Source organism: Canis lupus, chromosome 9 (assembly GCF_011100685.1).
Source record: "Canis lupus familiaris isolate Mischka breed German Shepherd chromosome 9, alternate assembly UU_Cfam_GSD_1.0, whole genome shotgun sequence".
NCBI classification, from domain to species: Eukaryota; Metazoa; Chordata; class Mammalia; order Carnivora; family Canidae; genus Canis; species Canis lupus.
Genome location: NC_049230.1, coordinates 46,648,341 through 46,668,417, shown reverse-complemented (window position 1 = coordinate 46,668,417; position 20,077 = coordinate 46,648,341). Strand labels below are relative to the sequence as shown.

The 20,077-nt window shown below is 36.3% G+C and overlaps 1 protein-coding gene across 2 annotated transcripts in view; it reads right to left on the bottom strand.

Moving 5' to 3' along the window:
* PAFAH1B1 (platelet activating factor acetylhydrolase 1b regulatory subunit 1) overlaps nt 1-20,077 on the bottom strand; it is an 80,937-nt gene that overhangs the window by 11,885 nt on the left and 48,975 nt on the right. For both annotated transcript variants that reach the window (XM_038548533.1, XM_038548534.1), the window contains exons 3-8: nt 13,505-13,589; nt 13,173-13,247; nt 12,124-12,330; nt 3,828-3,996; nt 1,906-2,008; nt 949-1,177 (exon numbers count right to left, since the gene is read on the bottom strand). In XM_038548533.1, coding sequence (XP_038404461.1) covers nt 949-1,177; nt 1,906-2,008; nt 3,828-3,996; nt 12,124-12,330; nt 13,173-13,247; nt 13,505-13,589 — 868 coding nt within the window. The remainder of the gene's footprint in view (nt 1-948; nt 1,178-1,905; nt 2,009-3,827; nt 3,997-12,123; nt 12,331-13,172; nt 13,248-13,504; nt 13,590-20,077) is intronic.

Genomic DNA, 20,077 nt, shown 5'->3' with positions numbered 1-20,077 from the left:
TGGAAGCAATCCAAGTATCCATCAACTGATGAATGGCTAAAGATCTCTCTCTCTCTCTCTCTCTCTCTCTCACACACACAGGAATATTATTAATCCCTAAAAAATATAAAGAGAATGAAATCTTGCTGTTTGCAACAACACGGATAGAGCTAGAGAGTATAATAAGTCAGAACAGCATAGTGAAATAAGTCAAAGGCAAATACTGTACATTTCACTTGCATATGGAGTTTAAGAGAAATAAGCAAGCAAAGGGAAAAAAAAAAAAAAAGGAAAGGGACAAACCAAGAAACAGACTCTTAGCTTTAGAGAACAAACTGATGGTTACCAGAAAGAAGAAGGGTTGGGAGGATTGGTGAAATAGGTGATGGGCATTCAGGAGTGAACTTGTGATGAGCAACAGGCAATTAAGATAAAAACTTAAACAAATAAAACTCCAGATTCAGCTAGTGCTTCTAGTGTTCAAGAGTATTAAGAGGACTCCATATGAAATAGCTTTTGTTAAAAACAAATATTTAAGTAATGAACTGCATTCCACCATTAATTTACAAATAAAAGAATTACACTCATTAAAGGCTATTCTTCTAAAAGATAACTTTAACCTCTCCCATGAGTTTTACTTTGCATTGGTATACTAACAATGGAATTTCTGATAAATTTAATGACCATTTTTACTCTTCAAGAGAATTTCTGATAAATTTAATGACCATTTTTACTCTTCAAGAGAATTATCCCCAGCACAAATCAAGAGTCAGCGGACAACAATAATAACCATTGGTTAAAAAATATAAATACTTTTGCAAGTTTTGAAAGAGTAAAGAGTTTCTAGATTCAGAATTTTGGGATGCAGATTTGTCAATGCATTAATTGCCCTGAAACCAAGAATCAGAAAAGTTATCTAAGTTCTTATATCAACAATAAAATCATGAAATAACATATAAAATCACATACCTCAGATCCTGTTGCTTCAGAGATGGAAGAATATGAGCTTTCAGGAGCCCAGGAAATACATTCTACCACATGCTCATGTTCTCGAAGCTCAGCCTTGCATTCCTTTGTTGCTACGACCCATACACGCACAGTCTGATCATTGGAACAGCTGGCTATCAGAGTGCCATCCTGATTTGGCCGCACCATACGTACCCATTCTCTGTGTCCTGTGAATGTCTTCACACAGTAGCTGTCAAAATAAGTAATAAATTTACATCATGAATGGCAATCGTTGGGACATTTCCCAGAAGCAATATAAAACTAGCTATGCATTGGAATGAAGAGGTTGGCAACAAGTTAGAGTAATCATATACAAGTCAACAGAATAAATGTACATTCTTGGTTAATAAAAGATGGGGAAAGGCTGGAAAATCAAACATCAATTGAAATATACTGATAGGAGTATCATTAAGGAGCTAACCAATCAACACATCCGAGAAGGTAAAATATAGAGAGAAAATCTTTCAAAACTAAACACACACACACACTAACAAAAATATTTATAGCTTTGTTGGGAAAAAGGTACACTCTACTAATTTGGGTAAAACCAGTAGTAGGTTAAGGTTTTATATTAAAAATTGGGTCATTCTAACCACAATCAAATTCAGCCTAATAAGGGAATATCTGCATATATATTATTTACTTTTTATTTCAACCCAGAGAAATCACCTTAAAAGAAGACCACAAAGAAATTAGCCATTGAATAGAAAATGGCTCTCAAGAACATGGAAGTTTCTTTTTTAATTTCCCTGTTCCTTTTTGGGAAACATTTAGAGATTAAATCCTTGTTTTAAAGTATATGACACAACCGGCACCATGACCATTCTGGGTTAAAGTCTAAATAACTGGTTCACAATACATTTTGGTTGTTTGTTTAATATCTCTTTAGCTGACACCTTTTCAACTAAACCTACTCACCCAGTTTGCACTTCCCACATTTTTATAGTTTTATCCCTTGAGGCAGACACTATATGATCTCCATTGGGCATGATGGCTACTGAAGAAACATTGTGGTCATGGCCTAAAACACACAACACAGCAACGTATTAAGTGATATATCACCAAGAGCAACTAAACCTCAGTTTACCAAGAGATTTCACCATCGGATTTCAAATACTGCAGCAACTTTACACACACTGGGTTTTATATAAATTTGATAAGAAACTTGGATTTACACACAAAAAAGTTAAAGAATTAGCAACTTAATAAAATAATCCATAATGAAATAAGTAGCTGGCTCAATTTATGATTAAATTTCAACCTATACAACTGTTTTAACATCACAAGGCATATCATCAGCATTTGAATATACTAATAATATGCTGAATGTTTATGTATGAATACTAGAAACATAATTTCCATGGTTGATATCCTAAGATATAGGTTGGAAATAAGATTTACAAAGCTAAACAGAAGAATAAGAAAAATGAAGATGTGGTTCCATATTTAAAATAGTGGTTGAAAATTTCATTTTTGTTGTTGATATCCCTGGGGGTAAAAAAAAAATGCATTAGTCTATATGCATTATTCACGTTTCTAATTAGGTATTCTTTATGGAAAAAGCCCTAAAGAATCCTCATATATATTATTTTAAGGAATATACAAAGGTTGGAAAGAACATTTTTTTTTTAAGTTTTGAGTATAGTTGTCACACGGTGTGTTACATTAGTTTCAGGTATACAACACAGTGATTCCACAAGTATATACATTACACGCTGTGCTGCCATCTGCCACCATACGCCATTAGAACATCATTAGCTATATTCTTTATGCTGTGCCTTTTATTCCCTTGACCTACTCATTCCATATCTGAAACCCTATTATCTCCCACTCCCCTTCTTATTAAAGTCAAAGCAACAAGATACAGGCTACTCAAAGAAACACAAACACTAGATTTTATGAAAGGATTCAATTCTTTTATGAAAGAATTCCTTTAACTGGCAAGATTCCCATTTAATTTGAGGGGAAAACACTCTTCAAATTATATTTCTATGTAATCACATAGCTTATATCACTACATTACCTATTTTAAAAAACCTCTTATTACCAACACAGCATGTGTTCCTTATGTATCTTATTCCTTATCCAAACATTCAAATTATATCATGTTTAAAGAAAACAAAAATCCTTAGTGAACACCTTTTATGTGCTAGGTACTAAACCAAGATGATTCATGTATACAATTCCATTTTATCCTTACAACAATTCTATGATAAGTATTATTATTACTTCTATCTTGCAGGTGAGTTGTTGAAATTTCCCAAAGCTACAAGTAAACAAGTAAGAATTTAAACCCAGATATTTGATTCCAAAGCCCATGTCCTTTCCACAAAGCCAAACCGCCTGAGAACAGTCTATGACAAGACCCAGGAAAACCACCTAACATTGAGATACGTGGAACATCCTAACATGAGCAAGAAATGCTAGGTTCCAGCTTTCATTATACCTATTCTCTCTGGACTTCAGTTTCCCAAGTGAGAAAAATGAAAAACAAAACAATCCCCAATAACTTCATTTTCTTTCTTTCTTGAAGACAGACGTCCCCGCAGTTTTTCTTATCCAAAAATATTCCTGAAAATGAATTAAGTATTTTATATAAACCAGTACTAGGAGATAAAACCTCATAATTGAAACAACTCTCAACTACTGTGGGCTTATCTTATCCATGAGCTATCTACATCATACATTCTTCCACTGATACAATTAAGAAATGCATATAGGAAAAAAAAAAAAAAAAAGAAATGCATATAGGGAAACTGTATACTATTAAAAAACAATATTCTTTTCTCTGGAATGTCATGTTACAAATCACTATCAAAATACTATCCTCTATACCTTACCGTGCATGGTTCTGATGCATTCAAAGCCCTGAAAATCCCATAGTTTAATGGTCATATCGGCAGAACAGGAAGCCAGAAGCTTGCCACTGTGGTCAAATGAAATATCCTGTACAGAATCTGTATGCCCCTTAAGAGTTCGCTCAAAATCTCCAGTCTCATAATCCCACACCTGTCAAGATTTCAGAAAGTTAGTTCACATCAACCCATCCCTTCTTTCTCATTTCATGTTAGTACTCAGGAGACCAGCATGAGCAAATGACAAAGAGTAACTGTCTTAGAAATAGAACGCATCTTCAAATATAAACTGGTCTTTTTTTACAGAGAAAACTGAAGTTATAATTTTTAAAACAGACTTCTAGTACCACATTATCTACCATAAACGTAATTGTGCCAGTGAGTAGGTATATAAAGCCAAAAGACAAAGTCCCTTCCCAGGCTTACAGGAGACCAACAGACGTGTAAACAAGTAAATTTAAGGACAAAAATTTTGGGGGTGGTTATGACAGGCATCTCTATGTAAAATATTAGAGGACAATAAAGAGCACTCAATTATAATAGACAAGCAGTGCTCAGATGTCTAAGAGGCAAAGATAGACTTCACAAGATATTATTGTCCAGGAGTAGATTAACAAAAGCAAAGATCATTTTGATGCAAAAATGGGAAGTCACTGACACATGAGAATTCTTTCAAGATAATAGATGTAATAGGGCAGCCCCCATGGCTCAGCGGTTTAGCGCCGCCTTCGACCCAGGGTGTGATCCTGGAGACCCAGGATCGAGTCCCACCGTCGGGCTCCCTGCATGCAGCCTGTTTCTCCCTCTGCCTGTGTCTCTGCTTCTCTCTCTGTGTGTCTCATGAATAAATAAATATATTTTTTAAAAAGATAATAGACATAATAAACTTTCAAGAATAAACATTAGGGGTGCCTGAGTGGCTCAGTCAGTTAAGAATCTGATTCTTGATTTCTGCTCCAGTTGTGATACTGGGGTTGTGGGATCGAGCCCTACATTGGGCTCCATGCTCAGCACAGAGTTTGCTTGTCTCTCTCCCTCTGCTCCTCCCCTTGATCATGATCTCTCTCATTCTCTCTTTCAAATAAGTAAATAAATAGGTAAATAAAATCTTTATTTAAAAAGAAAGAATAGGGGGACGCCTGGGTGGCTCAGCGGTTGAGCATCTGCCTTTGGCCCAGGGAGTGATCCTGGAGTCCCAGGATCAAGGTCCACATCGGGCTCCCTGCATGGAGCCTGCTTCTCTCTCTGCCTATGTCTCTCTGTGTGTCTCTCATGAATAAATAAATAAAATCTTAAAAAAAAAAAGAATAAATATTAGAAACAAAACTTTCTCTCTGGTAGTCAAATGCTACTCTGAAGTTCAATCTTTCCTGATACCAATTATAAGCTCTAAAATCAAAAGACTGTTTCCATTCTTCCTACGATAGGTTCAAATTCATCTGTAGTAGGATATATATCAACCAATTTAAAGAAACTTAAAAATGCATTTTAAAAACTTGGAAACAGGGCAGCCCCGGTGGCTTAGCAGTTTGGTGCTGTCTTCAGCCCAGGGCCTGATCCTGGAGACCCGGGATCGAATTCCGTGTTGGGCTCCCTGCATGGAGCCTGCTTCTCCCTCTACCTGTGTCTGCCCCTCTCTCTCATGAGTGAATAAATAAAATCTTTTAAAAATAAATAAATAAAATGAAAAAAAACAAAACAAAACTTGGAAACAATCTAAATATCCAACATTAAGAAAATGTTTAAGTAGATATAATGAGATTTGCAAATATAAGGAACATGTGACACATATAATACAATAATGTAATATTACGTAAAAAAGAACACAAAATTACATGTGATCACAACTATATAAAAACTCACCTAAGAAAAATAAACCATGTTCTATTTTTTTTTTTTAAAGATTTTATTTATTTATTCATGACAGACAGAGAGAGAGAGAGAGAGAGAGGCAGAGACACAGGCAGAAGAAGAAGGCTCCATGCAGGGAGCCCGACGTGGGACCTGATCCCGGGTCTCCAGGATCACACCCCAAGCCCAAGGCGGCGCTAAACCGCTGAGCCACCGGGGCTGCCCTAAACCATCTTCTAAAAAACATTTCCTTTACAGAAAATGTACATACCCAACTCAATATAAAGATTTTTTACCATATAGTCAAGTACTTCTTAATAGAAGTGATCTTTTTTTAAAGATTTTATTTATTCCAAAAACAAAAAACAAACAAAACAAAACAACAAAAAAGGTGGGGGGGATCCCTGGGTGGCTCAGTGGTTTAGTGCCTGCCTTCGGCCTAGGGCATGATCCTGGAGTCCCGGGATCGAGTCCCATGTCGGGATCCCTGCCTGGAACCTGCTTCTCCCTCTGCCTGTGTCTCTGCTTCTCTTTCTCCCTCTGTCTCTCTTATGAATAAATAAATTAAAAACATATATTTCAAAAAAATGTTTATTTATTCATGAGACACACACAGAGAGAGGCAGAAACACAGACAAGAGGGATAAGCAGACTCCCTGTGGGGACCCCAATTGCAGGACTCGATTCCAGAACCCCAGGATCACAATCTGAGCTGAAGGGAGAAGTCCAACCACTGAGCCGCTCAGATGCCCCCACAGAAGTGATTTCTAATTTCGCATCTATTTTATTAGATTTATCCTGAAATACTGTTTTTTTTTTTTTACTGAGGTTTTTTGATACGACCAAGTTGCATTTTATTTTTATTTTTTTTCCAAGTTGCGTTTTAAAATTTCAATTTTCAAATTATTCATTGCTACTTTATAGAAATACAATGACCCTTTGTTTATTAACCCTATAACCCTTATATTTAAGAGATTCTGTTACATTCAGCCATAGTTCTGGCAGCTTTTTTATAGATTCTCTGAGTTTTCTACATAGATGATCATGTTGTCTCCAAGAAGAGACAGTTTAATTTCTTTCTTTCCAATCTGACATATCTTTTATTTCTTTTTCTGCCTTACTGCACTGACAAGGTACTTTTTTTTTTTTTTTAAGGTACTCTTTTACAAACATTAGTTTAAGTGATTGAGATTGAACATCCTGGCCTTGGTTCCTGATCTCAGGGGGAAAGCATTGTTTTCCACCATTAATTATTATGCTCAGATATTTTTAACCTTCTATCAGCTTAATGACGCTCCCTTCCTAGCTTACTTAGAGCTCTGATCTTGAATGAACGCTGGAATTTTGTCAGATACTTTTTCTGAACCTATTATGTTTTTTTATTGATGTGCTGTATCACGCTGATTGATTTTCCAGTCTTGGAAATCAGGAACCATTCCTGCACTCTGGGATAAACCCTACTTTAATTAACCTTTTTATAAATTGCTGCATTTAATTTGCTTATAATTTGTTAAGGATTTTGCGTATGTGTTCATGAATGGTATAATACTGGACAATGGGTTTTTTTTTTTTTGAGAATTTTTTTTTTTAAAGATTTTATTTATTTATTCACGAGAGACACAGACAGAGAGAGGCAGAGACACAGGCAGAGGGAGAAGCAGGCTCCATGCAGGAAGCCGGATGCGGGACTCTATCCTGGGACTCCAGGATTATGCCCTGGGCTGAAGGCAGGCACTAAACCACTGAGCCACCCAGGGCTCCCCCTCATTTAGTATCTAATGACACCAAGGTTGTAGATGAATATCTTACATAATAAAAATAAATAAGGTGTGATCTTGCAATTCAGTTTCAGTTAACTTTCCATGCATTCGTCAAATAACACTGTAACATTTTCTCTAAAATAAGTATACCCAGAAAATGGTCTCTTCATAAATGATAAGCAAACAAGGTATTTTAGTGTTAGTCTGTAAACATCAAGAATAAATAAAAATTAATTTTTTTCTTTTACTTCCACATGATTATATAAAAATAATAAACTATAATGTATAGCAAGGGCAATAAAAAAAAAATCCACTATCCTACCAAAGACATGGTTTTTCCATTTTAAGTATAATGTTTTTAAGTATAATGACTCTGTGTACTTCACTATCCCATTTCTCCTCTGCTTCTCACCATAAGTATTTTTCCATGCCATTAGAATTTGCAAACATGTGTTGTTGGGTTTTATTTTTAAGTAATCTCTACACCCAATGTGGGGCTTGAACTCAAAAGTACAGACTTTTTAAGCTCTTCATACATTCTGCTGAATTTTTCTCTCATAAGATTATATTTAATGTAATGAAAATGCCTGCTTTATAAATTCTGATCACCACTGGGAATTCTCATCTAAAAAGTAAAATATACTGATGACAGATTTGAGATACAATATTAATATATTTTCTACTATTAGTAGCAAAGCCAAAACTTGTGTTACTGGTTAGTCATTTTTCTCTCTTCTATGAATGGTCTGTTCATATCCCACAGTTCAATTTTCTATTGAGATGATTACTGTTTTTCACATTTGTTTTGAACTTTTTATTTATTTGAGAGACAGAGTGAGGAAGAAGCTGACTCCTTGCTGAGCAGAGAGCCGGACATAGGTCTCAATCCCAGGACCCTGAGATCATGACCTGAGCCAATGCAGACACTTAACTGACTAAACCGCCCAAGTGCCCCTGTTTTGAACTCTTTATAAAAAGTTGGCAGCCCTTCATCTGCTCTGTTAGTTGAATGCATTTTTCAGTTTTGATTGTTGTTCATTTTTAAAAATATTTAAGAATAGTTCTACATGGCAATCAGAAATAACATTTCAGGGCAGCCCGGGTGGTTCAGCGGTTTTGCATCGTCTTCAGCCCAGGGCATGATCCTGGAGACCTGGGATCGAGTCCCATGTCAGGCTCCCCGCATGGAGCTTGCTTTGCCCTCTGCCTGTGTGTGTGTCTCTCTCTGTCTCTCATGAATAAATAAATAAAATCTTGAAAAGAAAAGAAAAGAAAAGAAAAGAAAAGAAAAGAAAAGAAAAGAAAAGAAAAGAAAAGAAAAGAAAAGAAAAGAAAAGAAAAGAAAAGAAAAGAAAGAAATAACATTTCAGGGCAGCCCTGGTGGCCCAGTGGTTTAGCGCCACCTTCAGCTCTGGGCATGATCCTGGAGACCTGGGATGGAGTCCTCTGTCAGGCTCCCTGCAGGGAGCCTGCTTCTCCCTCTGCCTGTGTCTCTGCCTCTGTCTGTGTCTTTCATGAATAAATAAATAAAATCTTAAAAAAAAAAAAAAATTTCAAGGGGTGCCTGGCTGGCTCAGTCGGTGGAATGTACAATTCCTGATTTCCAGATTGTGGGTTCAAGCCCCACGCTGGGTGTGGACATCATGTAAAAACAAAATCTTTAAAAAAAAAAAAAGAAGGAAGAAGAAGAAGAAAAAGAACATTTAAAAAATTTAAATGATGCAATTAAAAATACCATTATGAACCATTCCAATTATCTATCCTACATTTTCCCTAAATTATTAAAGTTTAAAGACTGATGATATAAATGAATTACTCTAAAAGGAATAAATGTTTTATTTACCAAATACACAAGGGAAATAATGTAATAAAAATTTTTGTTATTGTTAATTATAACATTAGCTATATTCTACTAGGCCCTTACCAACTACCTATATCTGTCAGGCACTATATATGTACACATTACTTAATTTTAAGCAAAACAATCTTAATAACATAAAAATTTTTCATCTTTCTTCCCAAAAAAATGAGAAAATTGAGCCTTAAATATATCATGTACTTTGTCCAAGATAGTCACAAAATTACACAAAAAATTCTATGCTCTATGTTGGGTTTTTTTGGAAAGTAGATCCTAGGTTTTACCACAACTGAGAAGCAAAAGTATGGAAGAAGAGTAGAAAAACGATTTTTTTTCCATTCCACAAAATATTCATAGAAGTAATTTATTGAGAAAAGAAAGCTTTATGCATAAGAATGAATAGAACATTATTTATGATAGTAGATGACTGGAAATGACATAAAAAAGGAAAATTCATGGGATCCCTGGGTGGCGCAGCGGTTTGGCGCCTGCCTTTGGCCCAGGGCGTGATCCTGGAGACCCGGGATCGAATCCCACATCGGGCTCCCTGTGCATGGAGCCTGCTTCTCCCTCTGCCTGTGTCTCTGCCTCTCTCTCTCTCTCTCTGTGACTATCATAAATAATAAAAAAAAAAAAAAAAAAAAAAAAGGAAAATTCATGGTACTGAAAAACAGCTGGCACCAAGTACTCCTTTAATATCTGGTCAGTACTATTTTAAGCAGTTTCTACATATTAACTTATTTAATCCTACCAAAAGCCCTATGAGATAAGTATTAATTATCTTCATTTTATAGACAAGGAAAGAGAAGCATAAAAAGTTGTAATTTGCCCATGATCACATTAATTTTGAGTGATGGGGTCAGGACTTGAACCAAGAATATTAACTATCCAACTATATTGCCTTCACATATAAAAAAAACAACTAGCTTAAAATCATTAAAAATGATTCATCAGAAACAAAGAAACTGGGCAGCCCTAGTGGCTCAGTGGTTTAGCACCGCCTTCAGCCCAGGGCATGATCCTGGAGACCTGGGATCGAGTCCCACGTCGGGCTCCCTGCATGGAGACTGCTTCTCCCTCTGCCTGTGTCTCTGCCTCTGTGTGTGTGTGTGTGTGTGTGTCTCAGGAATAAATAAATAGAATCTTTTAAAAAAAAAGAAAAGAAACAAAGAAACCTATTTCTAAAATAAATTTAACAAAAAAAAAAATACAAAACTAAATACAATGCTTTTCATTAATGAAAAAGCCACGTGCACATTAAGAGTAAATGGAAGTAGAACTATTAAGTAGTTGCTGAGCTATGTGGCATAATTGTTATACACACAAATTTAAAAACTTCCAATTTGAACATTCTGGTTTTCTTTTTAAGTAGGCTGCACACCCTACATGGAGCTTGAACTCATGATCCTGAGATCAAGAGTTGCATACTCTACTGCCTGAGCCAGCCAGGGGCCCCAATCTGTAATATTTTAAAGTTCACTCAGTTAGATACATTTTAAGATGGGACATTTACAGTTTTGCTTATTCTTATACCACTGCTGCAAAATCAGTAATTAAGACTAGGTTTTGGGGCAGCCTGGGTGGCTCAGCAGTTTAGTGCCGCCTTCAGCCCAGGGCCTGATCTTGGAGACCCGGGATCGAGTCCAACATCGGGCTTCCTGCATGGAGCCTACTTCTCCCTCTGCCTGTGTCTCTGCCTCTTTCTGTGCCTCTCATGAATAAATAAATAAAATCTTAAAAAAAAAAAAAAAAAAAAGGACTGGGTTTTTAACCTAGTCACCCTTATGCCTCATGACAGCAGTAAAGTTTTACAGTACACAAGACTATCATGAAATCAATAATTTAAATATATGTCTACATATATTTGAAAAACAGCAATGATTAATCTATTTGGCATGTAATCATTTCAGACTCTATAGTACACATAAGATTTTAAGATTCTCTTCCAATTTCTCTGCAGCCCATCCCATGGGATGGAAGGAAGCTGCTGATTTAGAAACTAAAGAAACCATATAAGGAAAACAGAACAGAATGTTTAATTTGAAAAACAAATTAAGTAGAGTTGCATTTAAGTCATTCCAGTATTTTTTACATTGGACTGCTGCTAGATGATGATACATATGGTCTTAGCAACTTACTCACATTTTCTTAGTAATACCTCTATAAATGAAACTTTTTAAAATCTAGAGCTTAATCTGAAATAAGAGAGAAACCTATCTAAACCTTTTAACGATTTTATTTATCTTTCTGCAGTTAGTTTATATATAACCATTACTGTATCATGTCTGGATCAAAGGGAATTATAAAAGCAACTTTTTTTCTGGATTAAAAGATAAAACATCAAAATGTGTAAATTTATTGTAAAAAAATACAAAAATGAGAGAAATAGATAGCTTATAAAGTGAAAACCTCCTACATTCCCACATTCCTGGGGAGAACTACTGTTTGGAATCAAAGCTAGTATTTAAAATACATCAAGGAGAATCCAATTTCAGTTAAGTCCCCTACAAAATTCTTTTGCAGAATACATGCACCCCCTAAAGTACTAGTATTGTAATCTCGTATTTTCATCTATTATCTCTGCTTAAAAGCAAGGCACACTTTTATCTTCATTCCCCAAGAACAAAAATTATTCAAGTACTAGGTGACCCATGGTCTAACACTAAATTAGTGACACCCAATTTTCTCAAATTTATCAGTAAAAATCAGAGATTTTTTTAAGGATTTTTAAATTTCTTTTACCTAATTAACTCTAATGCTTTTAACAGTTTTGTACAGTACTGTACATCTTTAATTTTGAAAAAAAAATTACCTTAATTGTAGCATCCTCTGAAGCAGAGACCATAACACTGAACACAGGATGGAAAATTACTCGAGTGACTGGACTCCTGTGACCACTCAATGCATATTTTTCTGGTGGACGGGGAATCCACTCTTTTGGGTCTCGTTTCTGACCAAGGGGTCCACCTGACGTAAATTCTTCTTTTGCTTCATTTAGTTTTGATTCTAATTCCATAACCTTGAGAAGAAACACAAAGTTATATACAGATAAATTCCAATAAAAAGAATATATTTGATATGTTTAAAAACTGCCTTTAGTTTGCATCTGTGTATGTAGGATACTTGAAAAAATTTCAGTAATTTACAAAGCATTCAACAAATTTAACTAAAAATGATCTATATGATAATATCATCAAAATTTTGTTAGTATAACAAAAATGGAATGAAAAAGATTCACTATGATTGTGTCAGCTACTTAACTAAAAAAAATTTCAATATATATCAATTAGAGGAAGAGCAGTGCAATAAAGCTAACATTTATTGAGCATCTGCGTGCTAGGTTAACTTTTCTAAGAGCTTTTTATGGATTAACTTACATTATAACAATGTTATTTATTCTAACTTTGGCTACTAAAAGTATAAATTAAAAAAAAAAAGTATAAATTTAGGGCCAGAGTAATATTTGTTGCCTTCATTTCACAGATAAAAATAAAAGCGCAGAGATGAAAATGACTTCTCTAAGAGCACACTTTAGTGCCCTTTCCCCAGCATCATATTGGCTACATGCTTTCTTCCCATCTAAATGCACAAATGAGTTTTTTCAGTATCAATTCTTTGTGAAGTCAGGGTTCTGTAGATTCACTGGAGCCAGTATCTGGGTTGCATTTGTTAGCATGTATCAGCAATGACCTGTCTAGGTCAAAGATTTTTTTTAATGCATTAAAAATTATTTTTATTGGCCATGCAGAATAACTGATGTTAATATTTTCAGAAAGTTTATGTAAAAATCACTCTAAATACAAGTTACTTTATTTATTTAATTTTTTTACAAGTTACTTTAAAGAAAGAAGACGGAGATACCTTCTTTTGTAATCTAATAACAGATGTCCATTTTTTTTCCAAAAGACCAGCATATTTCTTATCTAATTCTTCATTCTAGAGAAAAAAAAAAAAAAGAGAGAACCTTTTGACAAATGGCTCAAAGTCATTCAGACCTTTCACCTAAAGCCCAAATGTTACTAAATATATGATTATAGAAAAAAAAGGGAAGGGGAGTAAAAACCCAGGGCCAAAGTAAACCACATAACAAATGATGAGATTTGTGAATAACTGATAGGACTGTTAACAAATGACACATGAGTAAAATCCACTTATTAACTATACTATGAAAAACTGTAAAAAGGCAAACATACCATATCTAATTCAGCTTCCTTTTTAAAAACTGAATATGCCTCTTCATAGCCATTTGAACGAAGATAATCTGCTATAGCTCGATTTCTGAAAAAAAAAAAAATTCAAATGACTTCTAACAAAATCTGATTTTTAAAAAAAATTTATTTATTCATTTATTTTAAAGAGAAAGAGTGTGTGCGCATGCAAGTGGGTGGAGAGGCAGAAGGAGAGGAACAAGCAGACTAGGCTTGATCCTAGGACCTCGAGATCAAAATCAAGAGTTGGAAAGTCAACCAAATGAGCCACCCAGGGGCTCCACAAAATCTGATTTCTATATTAAATATTTAAAATCTCATAAATCTTAAGACATTCTTTTAAAAGTATTCCCTTCCAAATCACACAGGTATTTCACAAAAAAAGAAACCCTCCCCCAAGGCCTCTAAAACATCTAGTTCTGTCATAGTATATCCAAAGTATTAAAACATTATTCTTGAGATTTTATGTATTGTTTACCTTACAAGATGCAGGCACTCTATAGATCAAGATATGGCTTACAGAACAGCTATCGATTTGACAGTAATCATCAATTTTGTTCATATTTACATTCTGCCTTACTTTACTACTTATGCTAGCAGATGCTCACAGACTAGCAACTGAAATTTACATTTGCACAGAAAATTGTTGTGATAAATTATAATTAATAAGTATTTAATATCAGAGATAACTTTAAACCATTAGAGTGGAAAAGGACACAAGCTATAACTTAGTATAGTATCACAGAATGAGACATTTATTTAGAATTAAAAGAACCTGAAGGTTAGAAAAGCTGAATTAGCAGGTGCCTCTTCATGCTCTCATAATCTTTCAAAGAGAAAATCAGCTACCTCCCTCCTAAAGCAACCTATTCCAATGTCTCTCAACTTTCTTGAGCCTTAAGTACCACTGTGACAGAAATAGTAGTTTGGGATTTCCTTTAAAACATTTTAATTTAAATAACTAGAAAGCTAACATATATCCAAGGTTAAACAAAATTTAAATCTGTTTTAAGTATACAATATCTTTTCTACCACTGACCCCCAATATTCCATTCCTGAGGTACTTAATCAGTGTTTTGTATATTCAGAGACAATCTACCTACACATTCTTGCATAGTCTAGAGATAATCAGTATTTGTTTCTTAAACAAACTGCAGCACACTACAAATGTCTTACACACAATGTCACATAAACTCAATTTTAGCCATCATTCTTTACCAGCAGACATAAACCTGCCTTAAAAAAAATATTGTATTCCATTACATACACTTTTACTACCACAAACAATACTGCTATGACTACTCTTTCAAAGCCACTGCCCACCCAATGCTTTATAAACACTCTAGTAATATTGTAGAATTGGTGGAATCAAGTTTAATTCAATAGCAGGTTAAAAGTAAAACAAGCAGTGGAGGAAGATAATAGGGAATTACATCAAACATTTTTTATTCCAGGTAATTATTAGTATACCAGATTAAAGCATTAACTAGTGGAAGACAGGGTTCAAGCACATCACATTCATGAACACGGGGCTGAGGAAAGATAAATTCTTACTATTATTCTGAATCTGTGTCTGTGTCCTGCTCATATCACACAGCCTATACCTTCTGGCCTGTTCTCACTAGTGGATAACTTGATTCATAAGTACCTTCTTTACATGAAACTGAAATCTACTTCATCTTAATTTCCACCAAGTAGTTTACCTGGGCCTTCCAAAACAATACAAAATAGGAAGGCAATGGATCTTTCAAAATATTCCATCAAATACTATGTTGTCAGAGCCTATGTTACAAGCCTTCAATAAAAGTATATTTCCCTTGGTTAGAATACCCCAAATAATAAAGGAAACAAAGAAGTTAAAAGACATATCTATTTCTTAGCTTTATTTTCTTCTTTAAAAATGTCAAGGGTAAACAAATCATATATAGTACTTGTAAATATTTAATGTTCCTAACCTAGCTCCAGTCTTACCCTCAGGTCAAGCCCTAATGCCTGAAACTTTGCCTGAAGATGCTGCACACAGCTCACAATACTGAAGCTCATATAATAGATAATACATATATACACGTAATACATGCACAAATTATAACAATTATGATCTTAATGGACTTATTTTTTATAAAGATAGATAAATGGTGGTACTTTTCCAGATAAGAACAGTTAAAGGAAAAAATGCAAAATGACTATTCCTCTTAATTAAAAAAAAAAGTCCCAACATTTTCAGATTACCATTGCTAAGCCCTCAGTATAATCTTCTCATACCATGTTCTTTGCCCATAAATTCACATCACCATGTATGCATTATAAAGGAAATGGCTTTTAATCAAGTAACTCGTTCATTTCGTTCACCATTTCTTGAAAATCTTGCCTTGTCAGTAATCTATGATATCACAGTTATTAATATTCAAACACAATATTCTTTAAAGATTTTATTTGAGACACACACACACAGCGAGCGAGTGTGTGCACACCAGTTGGGGGGGACAGAGGAAGAGGGAGAAGCAGACTCCCCGTAGATCAGGGAGCTGGATGCCAGGCTCCATTCCAGAACCCTGAGATCACAATCTGAGCTCAAGGTAGATGCTTAGCCGAATGAGTCATCCAGGTGGCCCTCAGACACAATATTCTATGATGTAGATGTACCAAATTTTATTTAAGCAATTATCTACTGTTGGATTTTAAGGTTGTTTATAATTTTTCACCATTATACACAATGCTGCAAATAAACATTCATATAAAGCCTTTTACATGTCTTTACATTAGAGTCAAAAGATGCTACAGATTGGATATGTGTGTGTCATCCCCCCACCCTCCTCAATTCTTTTTTTTTTTTAAACAATGCTTGTTATTACTATTTTTTTTAATTTTTATTTATTTATGATAGTCACACAGAGAGAGAGAGAGGGAGGCAGAGACACAGGCAGAGGGAGAAGCAAGCCCCATGCACCAGGAGCCTGACGTGGGATTCAATCCCGGGTCTCCAGGATCGTGCCCTGGGCCAAAGGTAGGCGCCAAACCGCTGCGCCACCCAGGGATCCCCCCCTCCTCAATTCTTATGTTCAAACCTAATATGGTATCTGGAGATGGGGCTTTTGGAGGTACTTAGGTCATTAGGGCAGAGTCCTCCTGAATGCGATTAGTGCCCTTATAAAAAGTGACTATGGAACCAGGAAGCAAATCTGCTAGTGCCTTGAAACTGGACTTCTCAGAAATAAATCTCTGTTATTTATAAGCCACCCAAGTTTGTTTGTTTGTTTATTTTTTAATATTTTATTTATTCATGAGAGACAGAGAAAAGAAAGAAAGAAGAAGAAAGAAAGAAAGAAAGAAAGAAAGAAAGAAAGAAAGAACTAAGTAAGAGAATTAGTAGATAGGAAGAGGATCGTGTATTGAGGCTCTACCCTCCCTCCCTACCATCTACTATCACTCACTCCCTCCAACCCTCCCCTCCCCCCCACCCCCCCCCTCCCCCTCCCTCCCCTCCCTCCCCCCCCCCCTACCCCCCCTCCCCCTCCCCTACCCGCCCCCCTCCCCCCCCACTCCCCCCCCATCCCCACCCCCCCCTAAAAAAAAGCCTTAGCTCCGCAGAGACACAGGTAGAGGGAGAAGCAGGCTCCATGCAGGGAGCCCGACACAGGACTCGATCCCAGGACTCCAGGATCACGCCCTGGGCCGAAGGCAGACGCTCAATTGCTGAGCCACCTAAGTTTATAATATTTTTTAAGAGTAGCCTGAATAAAGACAAAAAGTTATATACATTTTTAGGACATTTTGATAGCTACTAAAAATTTGTTCCCCAGGGTTGTACCGATTTATATTCGTATCAATAGTTGTGAATGTCATCTCTTTACCATTTTTACTTTTCAAACATTTGGGTTAGCATTAACTGACTTAAAAAAACCCAAGTTTTTATCCTTTGATTCTGCTTATGTAACTTTTATAAAAAGTGGACTAGAGGGCAGCCCCGGTGGCTTAGCGGTTTAGCGCCACCTTCAGCCTGGGGCATGATCCTGGAGACCCCGGATTGAGTCCCACTTTAGGCTCCCTGCATGGAGCGTGCTTTTCCCTCTGCCTGTGTCTCTGCCTCTCTCTCCGTCTGTGTTTCTCATGAATAAATAATTTTTTAAAAATGGACTGACTAGGTATTAAATTTTTAAAACTTCTGCAATATTTCTAAGTTCTATGTAGCTTAACCCAACATCTGCATTTTGTTTTTTTAAAGACTTTAGTTTTTTGAGAGAGACAATGAGCATACAGTGAGCAGGGAGAGGGGCAGAGGAAGAGAGACCCAAAGCAGACTCCTGACAAGTGTGGAACCCAACAGAGGGCTCAATCTCATGACCTAGAGATCATGACCTGAGCCAAAATAAAGGGTTGGACACTCAACAGACTGAGCCACCCAGGGGCCCCTCAATATCTGCATTTTTTTTTCAAATTTTTATTTATTTATGATAGTCACAGAGAGAGAGAGAGGAGGCAGAGACACAGGCAGAGGGAGAAGCAGGCTCCATGCACCGGGAACCTGACATGGGATTCGATCCCGGTTATCTGGGATCGCGCCCTGGGCCAAAGGCAGGCGCCAAACCGCTGGGCCACCCAGGGATCCCCAATATCTGCATTTTAAAGATGTTGTGCTGTGTGGTGTGGCAAATGCAATTAATTAAAAAGATGGAGGTGATTCCAAATGTGTGTAAAGCAGCACCCCATTATAGTTGTATGTCACATTTATATTTTTCATAAAATGTTATAATTTAAAAAACATTCACTGTCTCTTTTGATCCTAAAACAATCCAGTTAAAGTAGGTAGAAAAGTATATTACCCCTATATTACATATTGGCACATTGATTTATCAAGGCCACAAAACTAGGAAGTAGTGAAATAATCTAGGATAATAATTCCAAAAAACATTTACTGAGTAGATGGGGAACATATTGGCTAGGCAGGTAGAGAGAGCTCTGCACCTCCCTCCTTAACTAGAGTGGTTCTATTTTTCTCTATTTCTATATATATTTTTTAGTAAGTGCTTAAAAATGCACTTTTAATGGGGTGCACCTGGGTGGCACTGTCAGTTAAGCATTCCAACTCTTGGTTTCAGCTCAGGTCATGATCTACGGTAGTGAGATCGAGGCCCACATCAGACCCTCTCTGCTCATTGTGGAGTCTGCTTAAGACTCTCTCTCCCTCTCCTGCTGAATCCCCACCTCCAGCGCACATAAACTCTAAAATATATAAATATTTTTTAAAAAAAGCATTTATACTGCTTTTTTGTTTTTTCTTAAAGATTTTTATTTACTTACTTGACAGAGAGTGAGCAAGCACAAGCAAAGGAAGCAGCAGGCAGAAGGAGAGAGAGAAGCAGGCTTCTCTCTGATGTGGGGCTCAATCCCAGGACCCTGGGATCACAATCTGAGCTGAAGGTGGACAGACATTTAACTGACTGAACCATCCAGGCACTCCAACCACTCCAACTTATACTGCTCTTTAAAAAGCCCTACACCCATACCCTTGAAGCCAAAAATGACTCACACTTTTAACCACTAGACTTTTGTTTTGGTAATTGACTAGACGTGAGAGATGGGAAAACACAGTTAATTCACAAGTTTCTAGTGAATTGTAGTACCATTCACATGGAAAGAAAACACAGGGAAAAAAGAGGAAGAAGAAAAAGAGATAAGAATATAATAAGTTCAGTTTTAAACCTTCTGACTTGAAGTAGCTATATTTAAAGATACTTAAGAGGTAATGAGATATACAGATCATGGCTTGAGATAGGCTTTAAAAAAGGGATTTGGTAAAATAGCAAACAGGGAGCAGTGATTCAAACCACATAAGTGGTGAAAGACAATTCAGAAGAAGGTATATAATAGGGGCAAAAAAAAAAAAAAAAAAAAAAGGAGACCAGAATATAACTGATGGAACCTTGACAAACACTAACACTTAAGAACAAAGAGTCTGGATGGCTCAGTCAGTTAAGCATCTGACTCCTAGTTTTTGGCTCAGGTCATGATCTCAGGGTCCTGAGATCAAACCCTACACCAGTCTCCTCCCTTGGTAGGGAGTCTGCTGGAGATTCTCTCTCTTTTTCTGTCTCCCTCTACCACTCCCCGAACTAATGCACATGTGCTCTCTAAAATCAATCAATAAACCTTTTTTTTTTTGTAAAAAAAAAAAAAAAAAAAAAAAAGACAATTAGAGATGTCAGCAAAGCAATGGAGAAGGAAGCTTTAAAGAAATGGTGATGGGGGCAGCCTCGGTGGCACAGCGGTTTAGTGCCGCCTGCAGCCCAGGGCATGATCTTGGGAGTCCCGGGATCGAGTCCCACGTCAGGCTCTCTGCATGGAGTCTGCTTCTCCCTCTGCCTGTGTCTCTGCCTCCCTCTCTCTGCATCTCTATGAATAAATAAAATCTTAAAAAAAAAAAAAAAAAAAAAGAAATGGTGATGGACAGCAGTGACAAACACATGAGAGAGGTCAAAGTAAGTCTAAAAGGTGCCCAAGGAACCTGACACTAAGAGGTCCCTGTCTACTTCAGCAAGCATAGTTTCAGAACCTCAAGTG